The sequence below is a fragment of the Desmodus rotundus genome, chromosome 4, assembly GCF_022682495.2.
Source record: "Desmodus rotundus isolate HL8 chromosome 4, HLdesRot8A.1, whole genome shotgun sequence".
Classification (NCBI taxonomy): Eukaryota; Metazoa; Chordata; class Mammalia; order Chiroptera; family Phyllostomidae; genus Desmodus; species Desmodus rotundus.
Window position 1 is genome coordinate 10,331,378 of NC_071390.1, and position 15,174 is coordinate 10,346,551.

At 49.1% G+C, this 15,174-nt stretch overlaps 1 protein-coding gene across 1 annotated transcript; it reads right to left on the reverse strand.

Moving 5' to 3' along the window:
* Positions 1–766: 766 nt before the first annotated feature.
* Positions 767–14,841, reverse strand: PNLIPRP1 (pancreatic lipase related protein 1). Its single transcript, XM_024555393.3, has 13 exons — positions 14,819–14,841; positions 14,640–14,688; positions 13,918–14,072; positions 13,323–13,448; positions 11,599–11,733; positions 10,170–10,278; positions 8,575–8,694; positions 8,353–8,472; positions 6,783–6,901; positions 5,730–5,859; positions 3,561–3,669; positions 2,784–2,951; positions 767–890 (listed from the first exon to the last, which is right to left on the reverse strand). The coding sequence occupies exons 2-13, from the start codon at positions 14,686–14,688 to the stop codon at positions 827–829; spliced, it is 1,404 nt and encodes a 467-aa protein (XP_024411161.2). The 5' UTR covers positions 14,819–14,841; the 3' UTR covers positions 767–826.
* Positions 14,842–15,174: the final 333 nt, after the last annotated feature.

Genomic DNA, 15,174 nt, shown 5'->3' on the forward strand with positions numbered 1-15,174 from the left:
GGCCCCGGGGATGATCGTGGGACAGGCTGGGCCACCCTGAAGAACACCCTCCTCTCCTAGTTGAAAAACACCTCTGTGGTGGGGTCCATGGTGAAGTTAGACTGGCTGAGGGTTCCATGGTGGCTTCAGACCATAGAATGACAGAGAAGTCTCCCTCCTTCCTCCGTGCTGAGCCCTGTTTTGGGACGGCACCTGCCGGCAGCCGCCCCGGCCAGGGTGAGTGGGGGCTAGAGCCTGTCCGCGCTCTGCGATGGGCCCAGCACTGCCTCTGGATGCTGGAGCACCCGATGTCTCACCACGAGCCAGCCACCACGTGGTCCCGTCACCACCAAAGTTACTGAGACAAAGAGGCCACCTCATAGCATGGTCTTTCCATGACCCCTCAAGGTGGGGGCAGAGTCAGGGAGGAGCCCTGGGGTCGAGGTCAGGGGCCCGACCCCCAGTCCTGCCGGAACAGCGACTTGCCCTGTGTGCTTGAACAGTAAGGTCCCCCAGTCTGAGCCCCAGTGTCTTTGCCTGTAAGATGAGAAGCTCTGCGGAGGCACAAACACCCACCCCTAGTTCTGTGGTTCGCTGCCACCCCCTCAGGTGAGGAGGAAACAGTGGCCGTGAGGACTAAGGGAGGCGGGGGAAAGGGTGTGTGATCAGAAGTCCGTGCCCAGAGACCCAAATCTGTGGACATGCTCAGGACGCTTGGACGTTTTAAAATGTTCAATTCCCGGACACCCCTGCAGGGGGCAGCTGGCGTCAGAGACAGACTGTGAGTGGATAGATGCATGGGTGGATTTTATTGATGTTAACACAGCGACCAAATTGTGCTTGGAGTTTAACAGGGTGTGAGAGTGAGCAGGACGTCTTCTCTCACAGTATCTTTGCCACAGAAGCTGTACCTGTGGAGAAAAATGACTCGTTTTTAAGTGCTAGACATCCTTACTTGGTGATTAGTGCTGGTACGCAAAGGAATTTGCTGATTTAGGGTTCACAAGCCATGGGGTCACAGCTCCATCCGATGACTGGGGGACTGACTGCCTCCGGGGCTGCCAGTGTGACAGCCAGCTGGGCCCCAGGACAGGCCAGCTGCTGCTCAAAAGTGGCCCCGGTCTCTGGGCCCTCTGTCTGGCAGGACTGGGGGCCCCTGGAGGCAGGGATGGGACCACTCGCGCTCCTCCTCTCTCCAAGCACATGCCGGCCCCTCACAAACACTGGCATACAGAAGGGCTGACTCTGGGCACGGCCGCTCTGGGGACCTCACTGAACAGTGTCGAAGCTACAATATACTGAGCTCTTACTAGCTGCAGACACTGACAGTAACTGGTATTATTACAAGTCTTACATTACAGGAGAGGAAACTGAGGCCCAGAGGACTCTCAGTTAATAAGCAGAGGAACCCAGAAGCAAATATCTGACGCCACAGTCCACATTTTCTATGACCTCACTTTCCAGAAGTGCCCTTGCCCCGGGCTCTCCCCTCCCAGCCTCCCAGCAGTGACATGGGGCTGGTCACTCGAGTCCCTGAGCATTGGTCTCCATGTACAGATGTGGGCACTGCTCTCAGAGAATCCCATGTCAGTAACGTGACATCTCGTGACCATAAATGTAAAACAACTTTGCAGGTAATGAAAACGATGCAGACCTAAGTGGTTGTTATCACGGCTCTTCCAAGACACCAGCCACAGCGTCTCTCAGGCCTCACTCTGAGCCCTGAGGCCTTTGTCTGGTTTCCTTACTCCTCTCTGGCCTTCCACACTTTGCATTTGGTTTGTCTTTCCTGGAAGCTGCAACCGTTACCTCCAAGCATGTCCCTGGTTCCCTGCACCTTGGGTTCTGCAACAGCAGGCTGGCCTCCCCCACCCCTCACACACTGAGCCTGTTGTCCCTGCTGGTGCCCTTCCCAGCAGAAATCCCTCACCCCAAGAGATGCCCCGTGCCCTGCCCCCCTCGGCAACTGCCTGCCCTGGGCCCTCTGTTTTCTCCTCAGATGCTGTCTTTGGGACCCTCAGGGCGAGTTTTTCAATCTGTCATTTCACCTTCCACGTGAACCACAAGTCTAATTTTTACATAGTAAATTCCTTGTGGGCAAACACTATCTTTGTATCTCCAACTCTGCCAGCTAGGCATACAATACGTGTTCAATAAAGTCAGAGAGGAAGGGTTGGGGGTGGAGGAAGGTGGGGAGAGCCACATTTCTTTTAATGCCACGTCATAGGAGGGAATTCTAGCCAGCACGTTCTTTTGTAAGACGTGAAACCCCAAAGAAGTGACTAAAATAATCTGAGGGGGATTGAGAAGAGGGTGGAACATGACTTGATTTTCTTCAGCCTCCCAATGATGATGATGGTGATTTTTAAAATTGTTACTTACTGGCTGTTTTCATGACAGAGACATTATTTGAATAACTGGACGAATTGAGCTGTTTTACTCCCCAAACTATCGCTGTGAGGCAGGGAGGGCAGAGGGGCTGGCGTAGCAGGTGGTCGCACTGCAGGCAGTCCCTTGCAGCTGGGCACCGATGAGGCCGTGGGGAGCCCCGTGCAGGCTGGGGCTGAGGAGGGGATCATATCCTCTATACCCCAGCGGACAGTGCTGAGAACATTTGATGAAGTGCGCCCAACAGAGCTGTTCTGTGCTCCCTTTCAGCTACTCGTTGGCTGGGGAAAGGGCCCCAGAGGGGTAGATTTTCTTGGCTTTTTGGCAGTCCCATCACCTGACCCTCTGGGATGAGTTTTCCTTACACACAGAAATCACTGCAAATGCCCTCAGGCACAAGCCTGCAAGATACGTACACCGTCTTCTCCTCTCCCTTCTGCACGGTGATCCTGGATGCGCCCACTTTGGGGAGCGCTGGGTTCACCACGTGGTTATTCCAAAGGAACTTGACTTTCTGAATCGTTCCAACATCCAGCTCTGCATCAAACTCATTGTAATGGGTGGAGCCTGGCTTAATAACCCCCCTTGAAACAGAAATAGGAACATTTTCATTCATAGAAACACCTTCCAAGGACTCTATAAGGCCACGCCACTCTGCTACTCTGAATTAATGAGATTACTTTTCCAAAGTAATTCCCAAATAAAGGATGGAGAAATGGAAAAGCCAGAAATCAAACTATTATTTAAATATTGGTTACTCATCCTTAGGTTTATTTCTCTTTAAAACTTTCTTATAGAAATTATATAATTCCTTCATATTGTTTTTTCTGAAAGAATTATTTGTATAATAACACATTATTCACGTGGTTTATAATAAGCCCATGTTACTATGCAAATTATAAAATATGATATCTAGGTAATAATTAGATTTAGGTAGGGGTTTTTTTTGTTTTTTTGGGGGGGTTGATTTAGTTTTTAAAAAAATACAATCTATTGAGTGAGAAAGAATGAAATGCCCGGATTTATCATAGAGAAAAGCAAAGTTGTTAGCAGAAGTCTGAAATTAACTTCGGCACACAAAGGAAAGAATTTAAAATCCACCCACAGATGAGGAAATCATGAGCCTTTCAATGCATGGATTGAAGGCCGTGTATATCGTCAAATGAGATGTGGCGCTAAAATAGGACATTTACCTGAAGATGGCAAATTGGTGAGTATTTCCCTTATTTCCAAACAAAGAAACTTTGACTTGACCAGTGGCCATTCTCCCAGACAGCGTGACGGACACCCCGTATCTCCAGCCTGCACAGGAGAGGGAAAAGAGCTCGGTTCACGCATGCCTGGAACACTTGACCCGCGTCTTAGGTTCCGGCCTCTGTCCCTTTCAGCGAGGCCCCCATGTGTAAGACAGTCTACGGGTCAATCCACAAGTCCAAGCAGACCACCAGGGGAGACGCGTACAGGGCAGCGTCTTCCTCCCGACCTGCACTGCCCAGCAAAGGGGCCACTCACCACGTGTGGCTGCTTCCGTTTAAATCCAAATTAGGTAAATCGAGTTAAAAATTTAGTTCAGCAGTTTCACCAGCCACATTTTGAGTGCTCTGCAGTCACATGGGGTTAGTGACGACTGTATTGGACAGCACAGACGTTTCTAGCCCTGCAGAAAGTTCTTCCGGAGACTTCTGCTCTAGAATGATCATACAATGGCTTAAGGTGAAAAGGGAAAGAACAGGGGCCTCCCCTCACTTGGGACGCTAGCTCAGGAATGAGGCCCTGTGACCCCCTGAGGACAGGTTCTGTGCTTTATCTCTGCACCCCCAGGCCCCGAGCAGGGTCCAGCACAGAGTGGGGCTCAGTTGTCTCACAGATTAATACCTGGAGTGCTGTCTCAGTGTCTACACATACATAGATGTAAAATCTATGTACACATGATCACACAGTAACACACACACACTTATATACACACACATATACATACACAAATGCACACATCACACATCCTTTGTATAAACACATGCATATAAGCACACACACACACATGCTTTGCTTAATTCCCACTCATCATTCACGTCCTCAGAGAAGTTGTCCCTGTGGCTCCCTCTGGTGGGGCCAGGTCCTCTGTCCCACAGGGCCACAGCAGCAACCCGCCGGGCCAACATACTAATTGCTGCTGGCTCGGTTTCTGTCTCCTCTGCTGTGTTCTATCGTCCGTGCACAGCACCCCTTGTTCCCTCAACCCCCGGCGTCTAGCATCGCCTGTGGTCCACAGATGAATGTTGGCTGGGGAATGAATATATAGTTTTTGAATGTTTAATTTGTTGTTAGAATATAGGCAAGTATTTCATGTAGCACTACATCAATGGAAGGATTGATTCACCAATGTCTTTAAAAAAATTTATATAGTGATGAAAATGTTCCGTATCTTAATTGTGGAGGTAGTGACAGGATTATTCATTTGTCAAAACTCCTGGAACTATCCACTAAAAAGGGTGAATTTTGCTGTATAAAAATTATACCTCGATAAACCTGGCTTGACTACACAGACATGTATCATATTCATATATTTATACAATACAGTCTCTTTTTCACCGTGAAACATCTTAGGCAGCCATCATAAGCAGGGTGGCACCAGGTGACCTAAACACACCCTGTTTTTACCCTATGACCTCGCAGATTCTTGAGAGAAACCACCCCTTCTTGGTTCCTGCCGACCCTCCACCAGAGACGCAGCCCCTGGGCACCAGGCATGTGTGGATTGGGGGTGATGAGGGGAACGGGGAGATTGGAGTTGAGCTTCTTAAGGGGCCCAGACCAGCAAAGAGCTGGTACCAAATAAATGCTTGTTGGATGAATAGAAGAGCAGGCGCATGTGATACAGTCTCAGGGGTAAAGGGGGTCAAGTGCATGGTGATGGAGGAAGGTTTGACTTTGGGTGGTGTGCACACAATGCAACATACATACCATGTGTCATAAAATTATACAATTGTACACTTGAAAACTCTATGATCTTACTAACCAATGATGCCCCAATAAATTTAATTTGAAAAAATGCAAAGAAAATAGAAAGGGGACCATGGAGCAGTAAAATTTCAGGGTAGTGGCCACAGAGACAGGCAAACTGCTGTTATCCCATTAGTTACACTATTTGCTTCTACTCGTTTCGTGCCATAGAAATACAAGGGAAGAAATGCAGACTCTTTCTAAATCCCCTGTTGAGTCTTAAATGGGACAGTCTGGGGGGCTGTCCTTTTCCTAAAATGATAAAAATGTGTCCACAAACATGTCAGGTCAGAGGCAAGCCCTTCATTTCCAACAGAATGGAACTTTCTTTACCTGGAAGGGAAAGTCTAAGGGCAACTTACGGGCAAAGTCGCTGGAGACGCCTGTGTTCAGGAAGAATTTCTGCTGCTCCTTGCTTGTCTTGCCGGCAAATTTGTCAGCATAGTGGCCCATCTGCGGGCACCCTTCGTCTGGACAGGGGAAGCACTTGTTCTAATGGGAAGAGATAGATCAGGCTGGAAGGAGCGCATTTGTCTTTTTAAGATCCATACAGCAGGGGAGCAATTTTCCTGCCGTCTGAGCTTCCTCATTGGTAATCACAAGGGGAACAGATGGTGTCTAAATTACCTTCCCAAGCCTGATGCACATCGCATTGGAATTGCTTGGGGAGCTTTAGAAAACCTTGATGTCCATATTGAGAAAAACTGGGCCCCAGATAAGATCGATTATACCTTGTATCAAGTGATGTGTTGGTGAATGATTAACAGCCAACTCTGGGACAAAAAAAAAGTCCAATTGTAGTGTTTGCCAGTTTCCTTGGTGTTAACACTCTGACTGTGGCCACTTTCAGGCTACCAACATGAGGTCGCTGAACATGGAGCTGGGAAGAGATCGCTCCCACAGGCTCTCACAGCCAGAACAGGCGGGCTCCAGACTGCCATTCCCTCCATCTCACCCCTCTTGTTGCTGGCTGCACAGGCACAAAGTCCAGCCTGGCATGTGAAGCCCAGCATCCACCTTTCCTCCTCTCTGGTGTCTGAGTTTGTCTCTCATGCGTCCTCCTATTCTTTCTCTGCCCTGGCCAGACACATGCACTCCTTCTCTTCCTTCGAAACCCAATGATTTTACAAGCCCGATTCAAATGTTGCCTCCTGCAGGAAGCCTTTCTAGATTGCTGCATGGACTGCTCTTTTCTCTGCTTTTCTACAGTCTTCCTCATCCACATGGTTCATCTAGAATTCTAGCTGCTGCCTACCTAAAGTTTGGTTTCCCTACACTCCGCAGGACCATGAAACTCTGAGGGGCAATATAAAACAAGTAGGGGATGGGCAGGTAAAAGTGAGCAGCTACTGCAAATTCCAAGCACAGCTGGACCACAGTGCCACAGCGGGGCTCAGAGTGGGACAATAGCTTACAGACTCGAAGTTCTTGTAGGAGATGCAGGGGTACGCCGTGAACCCATCAGGATGGAGGATGCTGTCTGAGTAATACTTGTAGCTTCTCAGGTGATTGCAAGCCACAAAGTCCCTGGTTCCTGGGGAAACAAATGAAGAAGAAGTTGACACAGGGGGTCACGGAGTTGCGACAACTTCTTGCCTCTTCAAGTGGGATGGATGAAAAGCAGAAGTACATTTTCAAAGATTTAAGGTAAGTCCAAAATGCAGCTACATCCGTGCAGTTAACACACAGTACGGGCAACATTCTGAGAGCCTGACATCTATTGTCCACGTTATCCATTGCGAAGTACTCACCAAAGTACACTCCAGGCCGTCCCTCATAACAGAAAGATCTAGATTACAGACTCAGATTTCAGATTACAGCTGGTAAATGGCAGAGCTGGGAAGTGAATCCATGCCTCTACCCTCCGCCATCCTGTGCCCCAGGCACCAACCTGGAGGTCCTCGAAGACACAACCAGATCTGACACTGACCTCCTAGACTTGATAAAACCAGGGTGACGACACTTTCGTGCAAACAAAAAGGAGGGCTGAGCGGTTAGGGTGGCTTCATATGAGACTCACTCTCATCGCATCTCACTCCTTATCACCTTCCTTGGCTTTCATAACTCCTGCCAAGTGACAGAGTCAGACCTTCCAGGCCTGGGCTGAACTTGCGTGGCCATTACTGAGGGGTAGTTTTGGCCACTCTCTCCACGCAAGCCCTCATAAGGCTATAAAAGACAATCCTACAAGTCTCGTCCTTAACATTTGCTTTGGTGGCATCCACACTTACGGAGCCATTTTGATTGAATTCAGTAAAAATCTTTACTCAGCAGATTTGGTCAGATCACTAAGGGTTTTGACCTGTGTGGTGGCAAATGATGAGTCTGGCTGGAAAAATCCACCTGTCCATTGTACTTTCAACATTATTCAACACAGAGTCAGAGCTGTGTCCGAAGGCCGCCCTTTATCCCCAGCGCACTTGAGCAATGATAAAGACTAACCACCTCGAAGAACCCAATCTTCTCTCTCACCTCGCTTAAGTGTGATTGTTCTCATTCTGGAGCCAGCACTGAGGAATGGTGACTCTCGTGGTGCTAATGGCTTTGCCATGGAAATGCCTGGGAATGTTCTTATTTTGGCTACAGAAATGAAGCCAGTTGCCTGAGCTTGAAGCGTATCACTGACTCCCACGGGAGAAATTGGCAGACACATCCTCTTAGAGTCAGAATGTTTACTTTTATGGCTTTTCCTTACTTTGCTATGTATAGCTACCAATTTGTTGTTGGAGTCATAGCTTTGAGCAACGGTTTGGCCATTCTTTGTGGCTTGTACACTCCAGAACACCACGACACTGTTGTGAGGATGTACACAATCGGGAGAGCTCAGACATAACAAATGATCTATAGCTATAGTTTTCAGAAATAGGTCCGGGAGGGGGAATTGTATATTTTTAAAGAGCAGGTTGTTCTTATTTTTTAAGGTTTGTTTCGGGGAAGGTGCTGCTCACCCCAGGGAGGCGACGCCCCACTCCGCTCTGGCTTTACCTGACCAGATGCCATCTAGGTCCACAATCTGTGACAAGGCGTTCTTTTTGCACCCTGGCATCTTTTCTCCTCCATTGGGGAAGAAGTCAAGGTGACCCATCAGCTGGCTTGATCCCAAACCTGAAATGTTTGGAACAGCCATGAGCGTTTGACTGTGCTGAGCTCTTCTGAAGAAAACCCCGCTGCACATGCTCCGGGGCCCTGGAGCATCATTGGCCTCACCCAGGGAGGGGATCAGAGGAGCTGCATCCGTGTGAATCACATCCACAAAGGTGGCGTCGGAGGGATCAAGTCGAACCTCTTCAGAAGTACCCTGGAAACTTGCTTCTACAGGATCCAACCCTAGGAGAGATGGGCAGTGCTGCACACGGGAGGCCTGGCTGAGGGTGCCCGTAGGACCAAGGTGTCCAGCTACTCAGGCTGTGCTCTAACTAAAGGCCTGCCACAACCTGGAGGTGTCGGTGTCAGGGCCCTGGGTATTGAGGACAGGAACGCAGAGTCTCATTGTTGCTTGTTATGGGAGGGCTCCAGTGGCGTGGTAGGGAAGGGCAGATGAACAAAGAAATTTAGGTTGTTTTGGAGCAAGGATTTTTTTCTACATCAGATGCTCCCATTTACTTATGTATCTTTCTTCTTCAACATTCTTTTCACTTCCCAAATTTGAAGAAGAAAGGGACAAAGCAGCATGGTATCATAGGAAAGAACAAGATTCCGGGACGGGGTTGCCTGGCTCCAAATCCCTACTCAGCTACTTCTTGGGCAAGTTGCATGACCTTGGGTGAATCATTTGACCTTTACTGTGCCTCTATTTTCCCATCTATGAAATGGGCTTTATAATGGCGTCTATTTTATATGGCTGTTATATGATTAAATGAGTTAATACATGTAGCATTCAGCATAGTGCCTGGAACATCACCATGGGTGGATAAGTAAAACGTTAATTATTATCATTTCCTCCTGACTAAATTTCCTTCTTGGAGGGGCTCCTGGACTTGTCAACAGTTTTTGGATGGTTTGGCCAGAGCAACCCAAGAGTTATGAACGTAACTGTCCACTGAATGTAAAAGGGAGAGCTCTTGTACAGGGAGAGACTTATTTGAGCCGAATGACAACAAAACTGGGTTGGAATCTCAGTGATTCCAACTAATCAGGGATGTGACCTTGGACAAGCTACTCATTTCCTTGAGCCTGCTTCTTTGGTTCTGAGGATTAAGCGAGAAAATGTAAAGCACTTTGTACAGTATTTGGGATAATTAGGCTCTTAAATTATGCTTACTGTAGCGATTATATTAACATTATATTATACAGGTATATTTTGTTGCTATTGTTACAATGTGATGGCCTTGCTTGGGCTAACAGGATGCTTCTGGCTATGACTGTGGCTGGGTTTCTTCTACCAGCAGAGGCAATGGAAGCATACTTTTCATCTTCTATCCTGCCCTTGACTTCAAAGAGCTGGGAAAAGAGGAACAACAATGTGGATCCTCTTAATTGTGTTTGCTCGTGTTCATACAGCCTAACTCTGCATTTTCCTGGGTGCCCAGTCCTGCTGAGCAACCTACACTGCCAGAAAACCTGCATCTAGAGAGAAGGGACGGGGACAGAGGTGGAAGAAGCAAAGGGAAACAGAAAGGATGAAGCTGCTACCCTCTGCCACACAGACGTGTTTCTTGGGGGCTTCTCTGCTGACTCTCACCACCTGTACCAAGGCCAAGGGGTCAGTCTCCTTTGGGCCAGTTCTGAGCTGGGCTGCAGTCTTGTACCATGTTGTGGGGTTGCTGGGGACAAAACCTGGGACCCTGCCCCTTGGGCCTTACCGGTAATCCTGCCCAGGCCTGGAGTCCTGCTCCCTGCATCTCCAGCCACGTGGGCTCCCAGGCTGTGGCCAATGAGATGAACTTGGGAAGGTGAGTAGCTGTAGTTTGTCTGGAGGGGGAAGATGGTATTTTTAGGACATTTCTGTGCTGTGGTTTTTGTGGTGTGCAAACCCGATGCCATCCCTCCACTGCTGAGACTTCCCATGGCTCCCACTCCCCATAGGATCAAGCCCAAACTCACTACCAGGGTCTAACAGCTTTCCTGACTCAACATGTGTGTTTCTAGACTCTTCTCTGGCAAACCCTTGGTGGACCTTCCAGGCCCTCAAAGATGTCCAATTCTTTGATCTCTGGTCCTGGTTTGGAACTCTCTTCCTGTGGTTGTTCATCTCACCGAGTACTTGCCCAGCTCACATCGGCCTCCTCCCCTCCCCCTGCCCTGCATCTGGGTCTGCCCCACCCACCCCCGTGCTTCCATAAAGCCCTGTACTCTCCCCATCAGAATCCTGACCACGCTCTATTGTCTATTGGACCCCAATTCTTCCCTGGAAGCTCCTCCAAGTCCTGGGACCTCATCCATCCTCTTTACCACCTAGCACAGCTTCTGACACTGCATCCCCCGAGTACTGGGTGAACAAACAAATAGCATGGAGTCAGGAGGCGTTTGCTCCTACTGGTCTCACTGATGTTCACCCAGATCTGCAGGGCCTGTAGTGCGAACACCCTGGGTTTGCATTTCTGCAGGGTTGCAGGGCAGTTAGAGCCCATCGGTTCTTTTACAGACCCTTTAAACGGAAGGCAGAAACGCTTGGGGCCCTTAGCTGGTAGAGAAAAGAGTCACCAGAAATTAGTGACTTAACTGAAAGAATGAAAGACTTAAAGAATTAGTGAAAAAGGAAGACCAGGGCAGGAGGCAACAGCTGACCTGATTGTTCCAGAAGAGATTCCCCAACATCAGCGGGACCCACTACAGCAGGCCAGCAGAGCTGGCACATGCCCACTGTGTGCCCTGCCCTTTGGCTCCGTTGGCTCTCCCTGGAGATGCTGTGTTTTCCGCCAAACAGAGTCTACCGGGTAGAGTGGGGACCCCTGGGACTAGATGCTTTGGGAACCAGAGACAACTCTTATATTCACCTGCTCTATGGTTTTTGGGGGGCAAGCTAGTTAAGCTTTCTGGGCTTCAGTTTTCTCCCTGTCAACTGAAGGCGATAATAAAAGTCCCCACCTTCTAAGTGTTAGCACTTACTGTTTCCTTCCCCAGGTGTGTCATTACTAAGGTGAAATTCAGTTTTAGAAGTAAGACCCTAGGAGAAATATCAGTTCTCTCTAGCTCTTCTTCAAATATATAATCCAGAAGCATCTTACCCAACCGAGACCCGGGGGCCCCACCTGCCGCCTCAGCCACCTGGCCGTCCAGCCATCCACTCACCGAGAGCATGCCGATCATCTGGGCCACCTGGGCGCCCACCACGCGCACGTTGCTGGCGGCCTGCATGTAGGTGGTTCGGGAGCCTTTCTTCCAGTCCACGCAGATGCAGTTCACCTCCTCCACCTTGAACATGTTCTGGAGTTGGGAAGACATCAGGGGGATACTGGGGGGCCCGTGAAACCACATCCAGCCAGGGCTCAGCAGTGGTCGCTGACAGTTACTCCTGGCTGTGCTCCTGTCCTGTGTGCTCTGGGGCGCTGAGAGCCACTAGGCTTTAGGGACCCCTGCTGTCAGGAGTCACCCCCCAGGGTGAATGCAGATTCCCTCTCTGGTTTGTGAACTAACAGCTGGCCCTGCCTGGTTTCTCCGATCAAATTCAATAAGGTTGACTAGGTGGGGGAAACAATCACATCATTAAAGGAGCCCTGTTTTAAAAAGGAAAAGCCTCGAGCGCAATCTCTGAGGGCCAGTGTCTAAATGACTGTGGATTTGACCACCAGGGGTCCTTTCAGCCCCTTAGCAACGCTGCTGCCAATTACTCGGCTTGCTCTAGCCCAACCTGCCCAGCAGTGATGCAGTTTGAAGGTACAGGGAAGCATTAGTGTTTTTAGAGTCAGAAAAGCATCCAGTTTCATGGAGAAAACATGCACTGCAGGTGTTTGAAGAATAGAACTGCACTGGTTTAAAAGACATCGAAGAATTCTGCAAGGAGAACCTCTTCCTGAGTGTTACAGGGACTGATACATCCTTAGAAGCTCCTCCAGGCCTAACTGCATGGGCGGCTTGAGTTTGAAATGGCACTACAGACATAAAATCCACTCTGAGTCTTTCCACCTGTACACTAATATGTGTGATCACACACACAAAGATTCCAAGAGGCGGCTCCTCAGGACTGTTATGTTTAAAGCAACCATGAGGAATCTCTTACAACCTAGAAAATGTGGGCACAAATGATGTCTTACGGTTTATACATTAAAGTGTTTATTATTGGTGAGACAGGGGTGCCAAGAATTACATGCTGGTAAACCAGTGCAGAGCGACTTTAATTTTCTGGGTTTGTAACTTTTCCTGTCACCATAATAGGTCAGAGTTATTAATGTGTGTGCTGGGGCAAATTCTTAGGTGTCAAAAATAGACTAAACCGGTGTACACATGAAAAGAAAGAATAACGGTGTATTCTGTGTGTATCTGTGTGTACCTGTACAGATACCTGCACATGTGTCTGTGTTGGCATGTATATGCGTGTGCACATGTATGGGTTCCTCCGTTGTCTGGTCTTCTGACCAACAGGTGCTATGTTACCTACAATTTTGTCCCTTTCTGTGCTGCCTTATAAGTCACCTGGTTGCTCTTAGCTCTCCATGCTCACATAAGTGGTCACAGCTGTACATCTCTGACTCTCAGGGATGAGGGGATATTGGAACAAAAAGAACCCCATTCCCCCTTTCCAGGAATCCCAAGTGCCCTCACTGAAAACGGGGGCAGACAACATTTAACCTTGATTTAACCAGCGTGAGGAAGCGTTTGTCACACAGCAAATGTCATCTTTTCAGGCTACAGATGCAGTCCAGGAACATGGAAAAGAATTTTTACTTTCTTAAAAGAGAAGCATTTGATTGCATTTTGAGCTCATTTACTGCGATTGCTTAAAGGGAGGCAGGGACACTACAGGACACAGTGGCAGCAGCGACAGAGCAGGCCATAGGGGCCAGTGCAGCCCCTACCTTGCACATGCCCAGCAGCCAGCTCTCATCGCCCTTGTCTGTGAAGCCGTGGATGATGAACCGGGTCTTCCTGTCTGTTTGAAAATTGGATGCCTCAACCGTTGACGGATCAGAGAGAAGGAGATTCTGTGACAAGTGCAGAGAGATCACATATTTTCACAGTCCAGCCACCCAGGGCTGTCCCATTACCTCTCTCTTTCATTTTTCTAGTTGTTTCAATGCAACAAAAGCCACCTCTTCCATGAAGCTCGCCCTGACCTCCCTTTTCCTCCCTTTTTTCATGTCAGGGATCACTGCTTCCACTGAGTCTGAATCGTGGCTCAAGGTCTTACCTTTCCTAGGGTTCTTTGGAAAGCCCATCACCCCAAACCAGAATCCCATAACCAGCTAGAGGTCCTAGCAAATATGAGCCATTCATTCATTGAAGCCACCTTTTTCCTGAAGGCCTCCTCTGTCCAGGCCTTGGGGTGCAGCTGAAGGGGTGGAGTGCACTGAGTATGAGGGAGGAGGTGGTACAGCGAAAAGGCACTCCTGGCCTGCGGGGTGGGCACAGCCCCTCACCCAGTGCAGGGATGCTAAATGACAGAGGTCCCACCTGAAAGGTGTTTGGGTTCTCATTGGTGTAGAGCAGGAAGCGGGTGCCGATCTTCTCAGGGCTCCAAGGCAGGACTTTCAGGGGCCTGATTACAGTCCCCCCCCAGGGCTCCGAGTCTGAAAAGCAGCTGAGCTGATCATAGCAAATTTCTTTTCCTGCAGAGAAAGGATGACTTGTTCAAGGATTAACGCTTGAGCTGGGATGTGGGATGTCACTGCTGCTCAGGCCTGGTCACTCCCCCACCTGGGGATAGTCTGCAGACTGTGAAGACACCCACCTCTGCCCCACCCTTATTTTCCCGCCTCCAGTGCCCACCTTTGGGTCTGGAACCAGTCCCACTGACTCCCGTAGAGATAATACCATCCAAGCTTCAAAGGCCTGCATCCTGTCCCAGCTCTTCAGGTATATGTTTTTTGACCAATGTGAAAATGGGCACTGATAAGTTATTATGTTAACTCAGGCAGGTGTTAAATGCTTTACCTAGAAAAGTCTGGCCCAGGGCACCCTGGGGCATGAAGGCAGGTTGCTGGGGAGAGGCTGGGAAGCAGGGTCTCCTCAAACTGTCCCTGCTCCCAGGCAGAGTGTCAGTCCCACCCGCCTCTTTCTGGTTCAGAACGAGTTGTCCCAAGGTGCTGGCAGCCTTGTCACATCTAAGGCTTTCTGTGGCAGCGCTGAGACCTTGAGTTTCAGTTTTTCCAAGGGGTAGGCGTGTTGTTTCTCACCTTGGACAGCTCCCAGCAGGAAGAGCGCGATTGTCCAGATGCTCACCATCTACAACAGATTCAGACGTTTTTCAGCCTCACCAAGCATTACCAGAGCAATGAGCAGACTCTCAGGAGTTCAAGGCTCTTTGCCTGGCCTCTCCTCCCCAGCTGGTGGGAGAACGGCATTGACGACTTACCCTGTTGGCTGCTCCAGGCTCGCTCTCCCCCTTTGCATCCAGGGCTCAGGCTGAGTTTTATACTCCAGCTTTATCATTTGGACGCTGCCTCAAGGAAACAGCAAGTGAAGATAAAACATGCTGTGTGCACTTAATGTTTTAATCTGCACAAATACACAAAACAAGATTAATAATTCATCTTTCCATGAGTCTGGGAAGATGAAAGGATATCGATTAAAAGGGGGTAAGAAGCCCTTAATTTGTCCCTATGTACCTGTGCATGTAACTGTGAGCCAAGTGGGCCCCACTTTCCAATTTTCCATTTCATCACCAAGTTCCAGTAAGGTCGCAGCAGCAAACTGTAAGAGTAGAGGGTA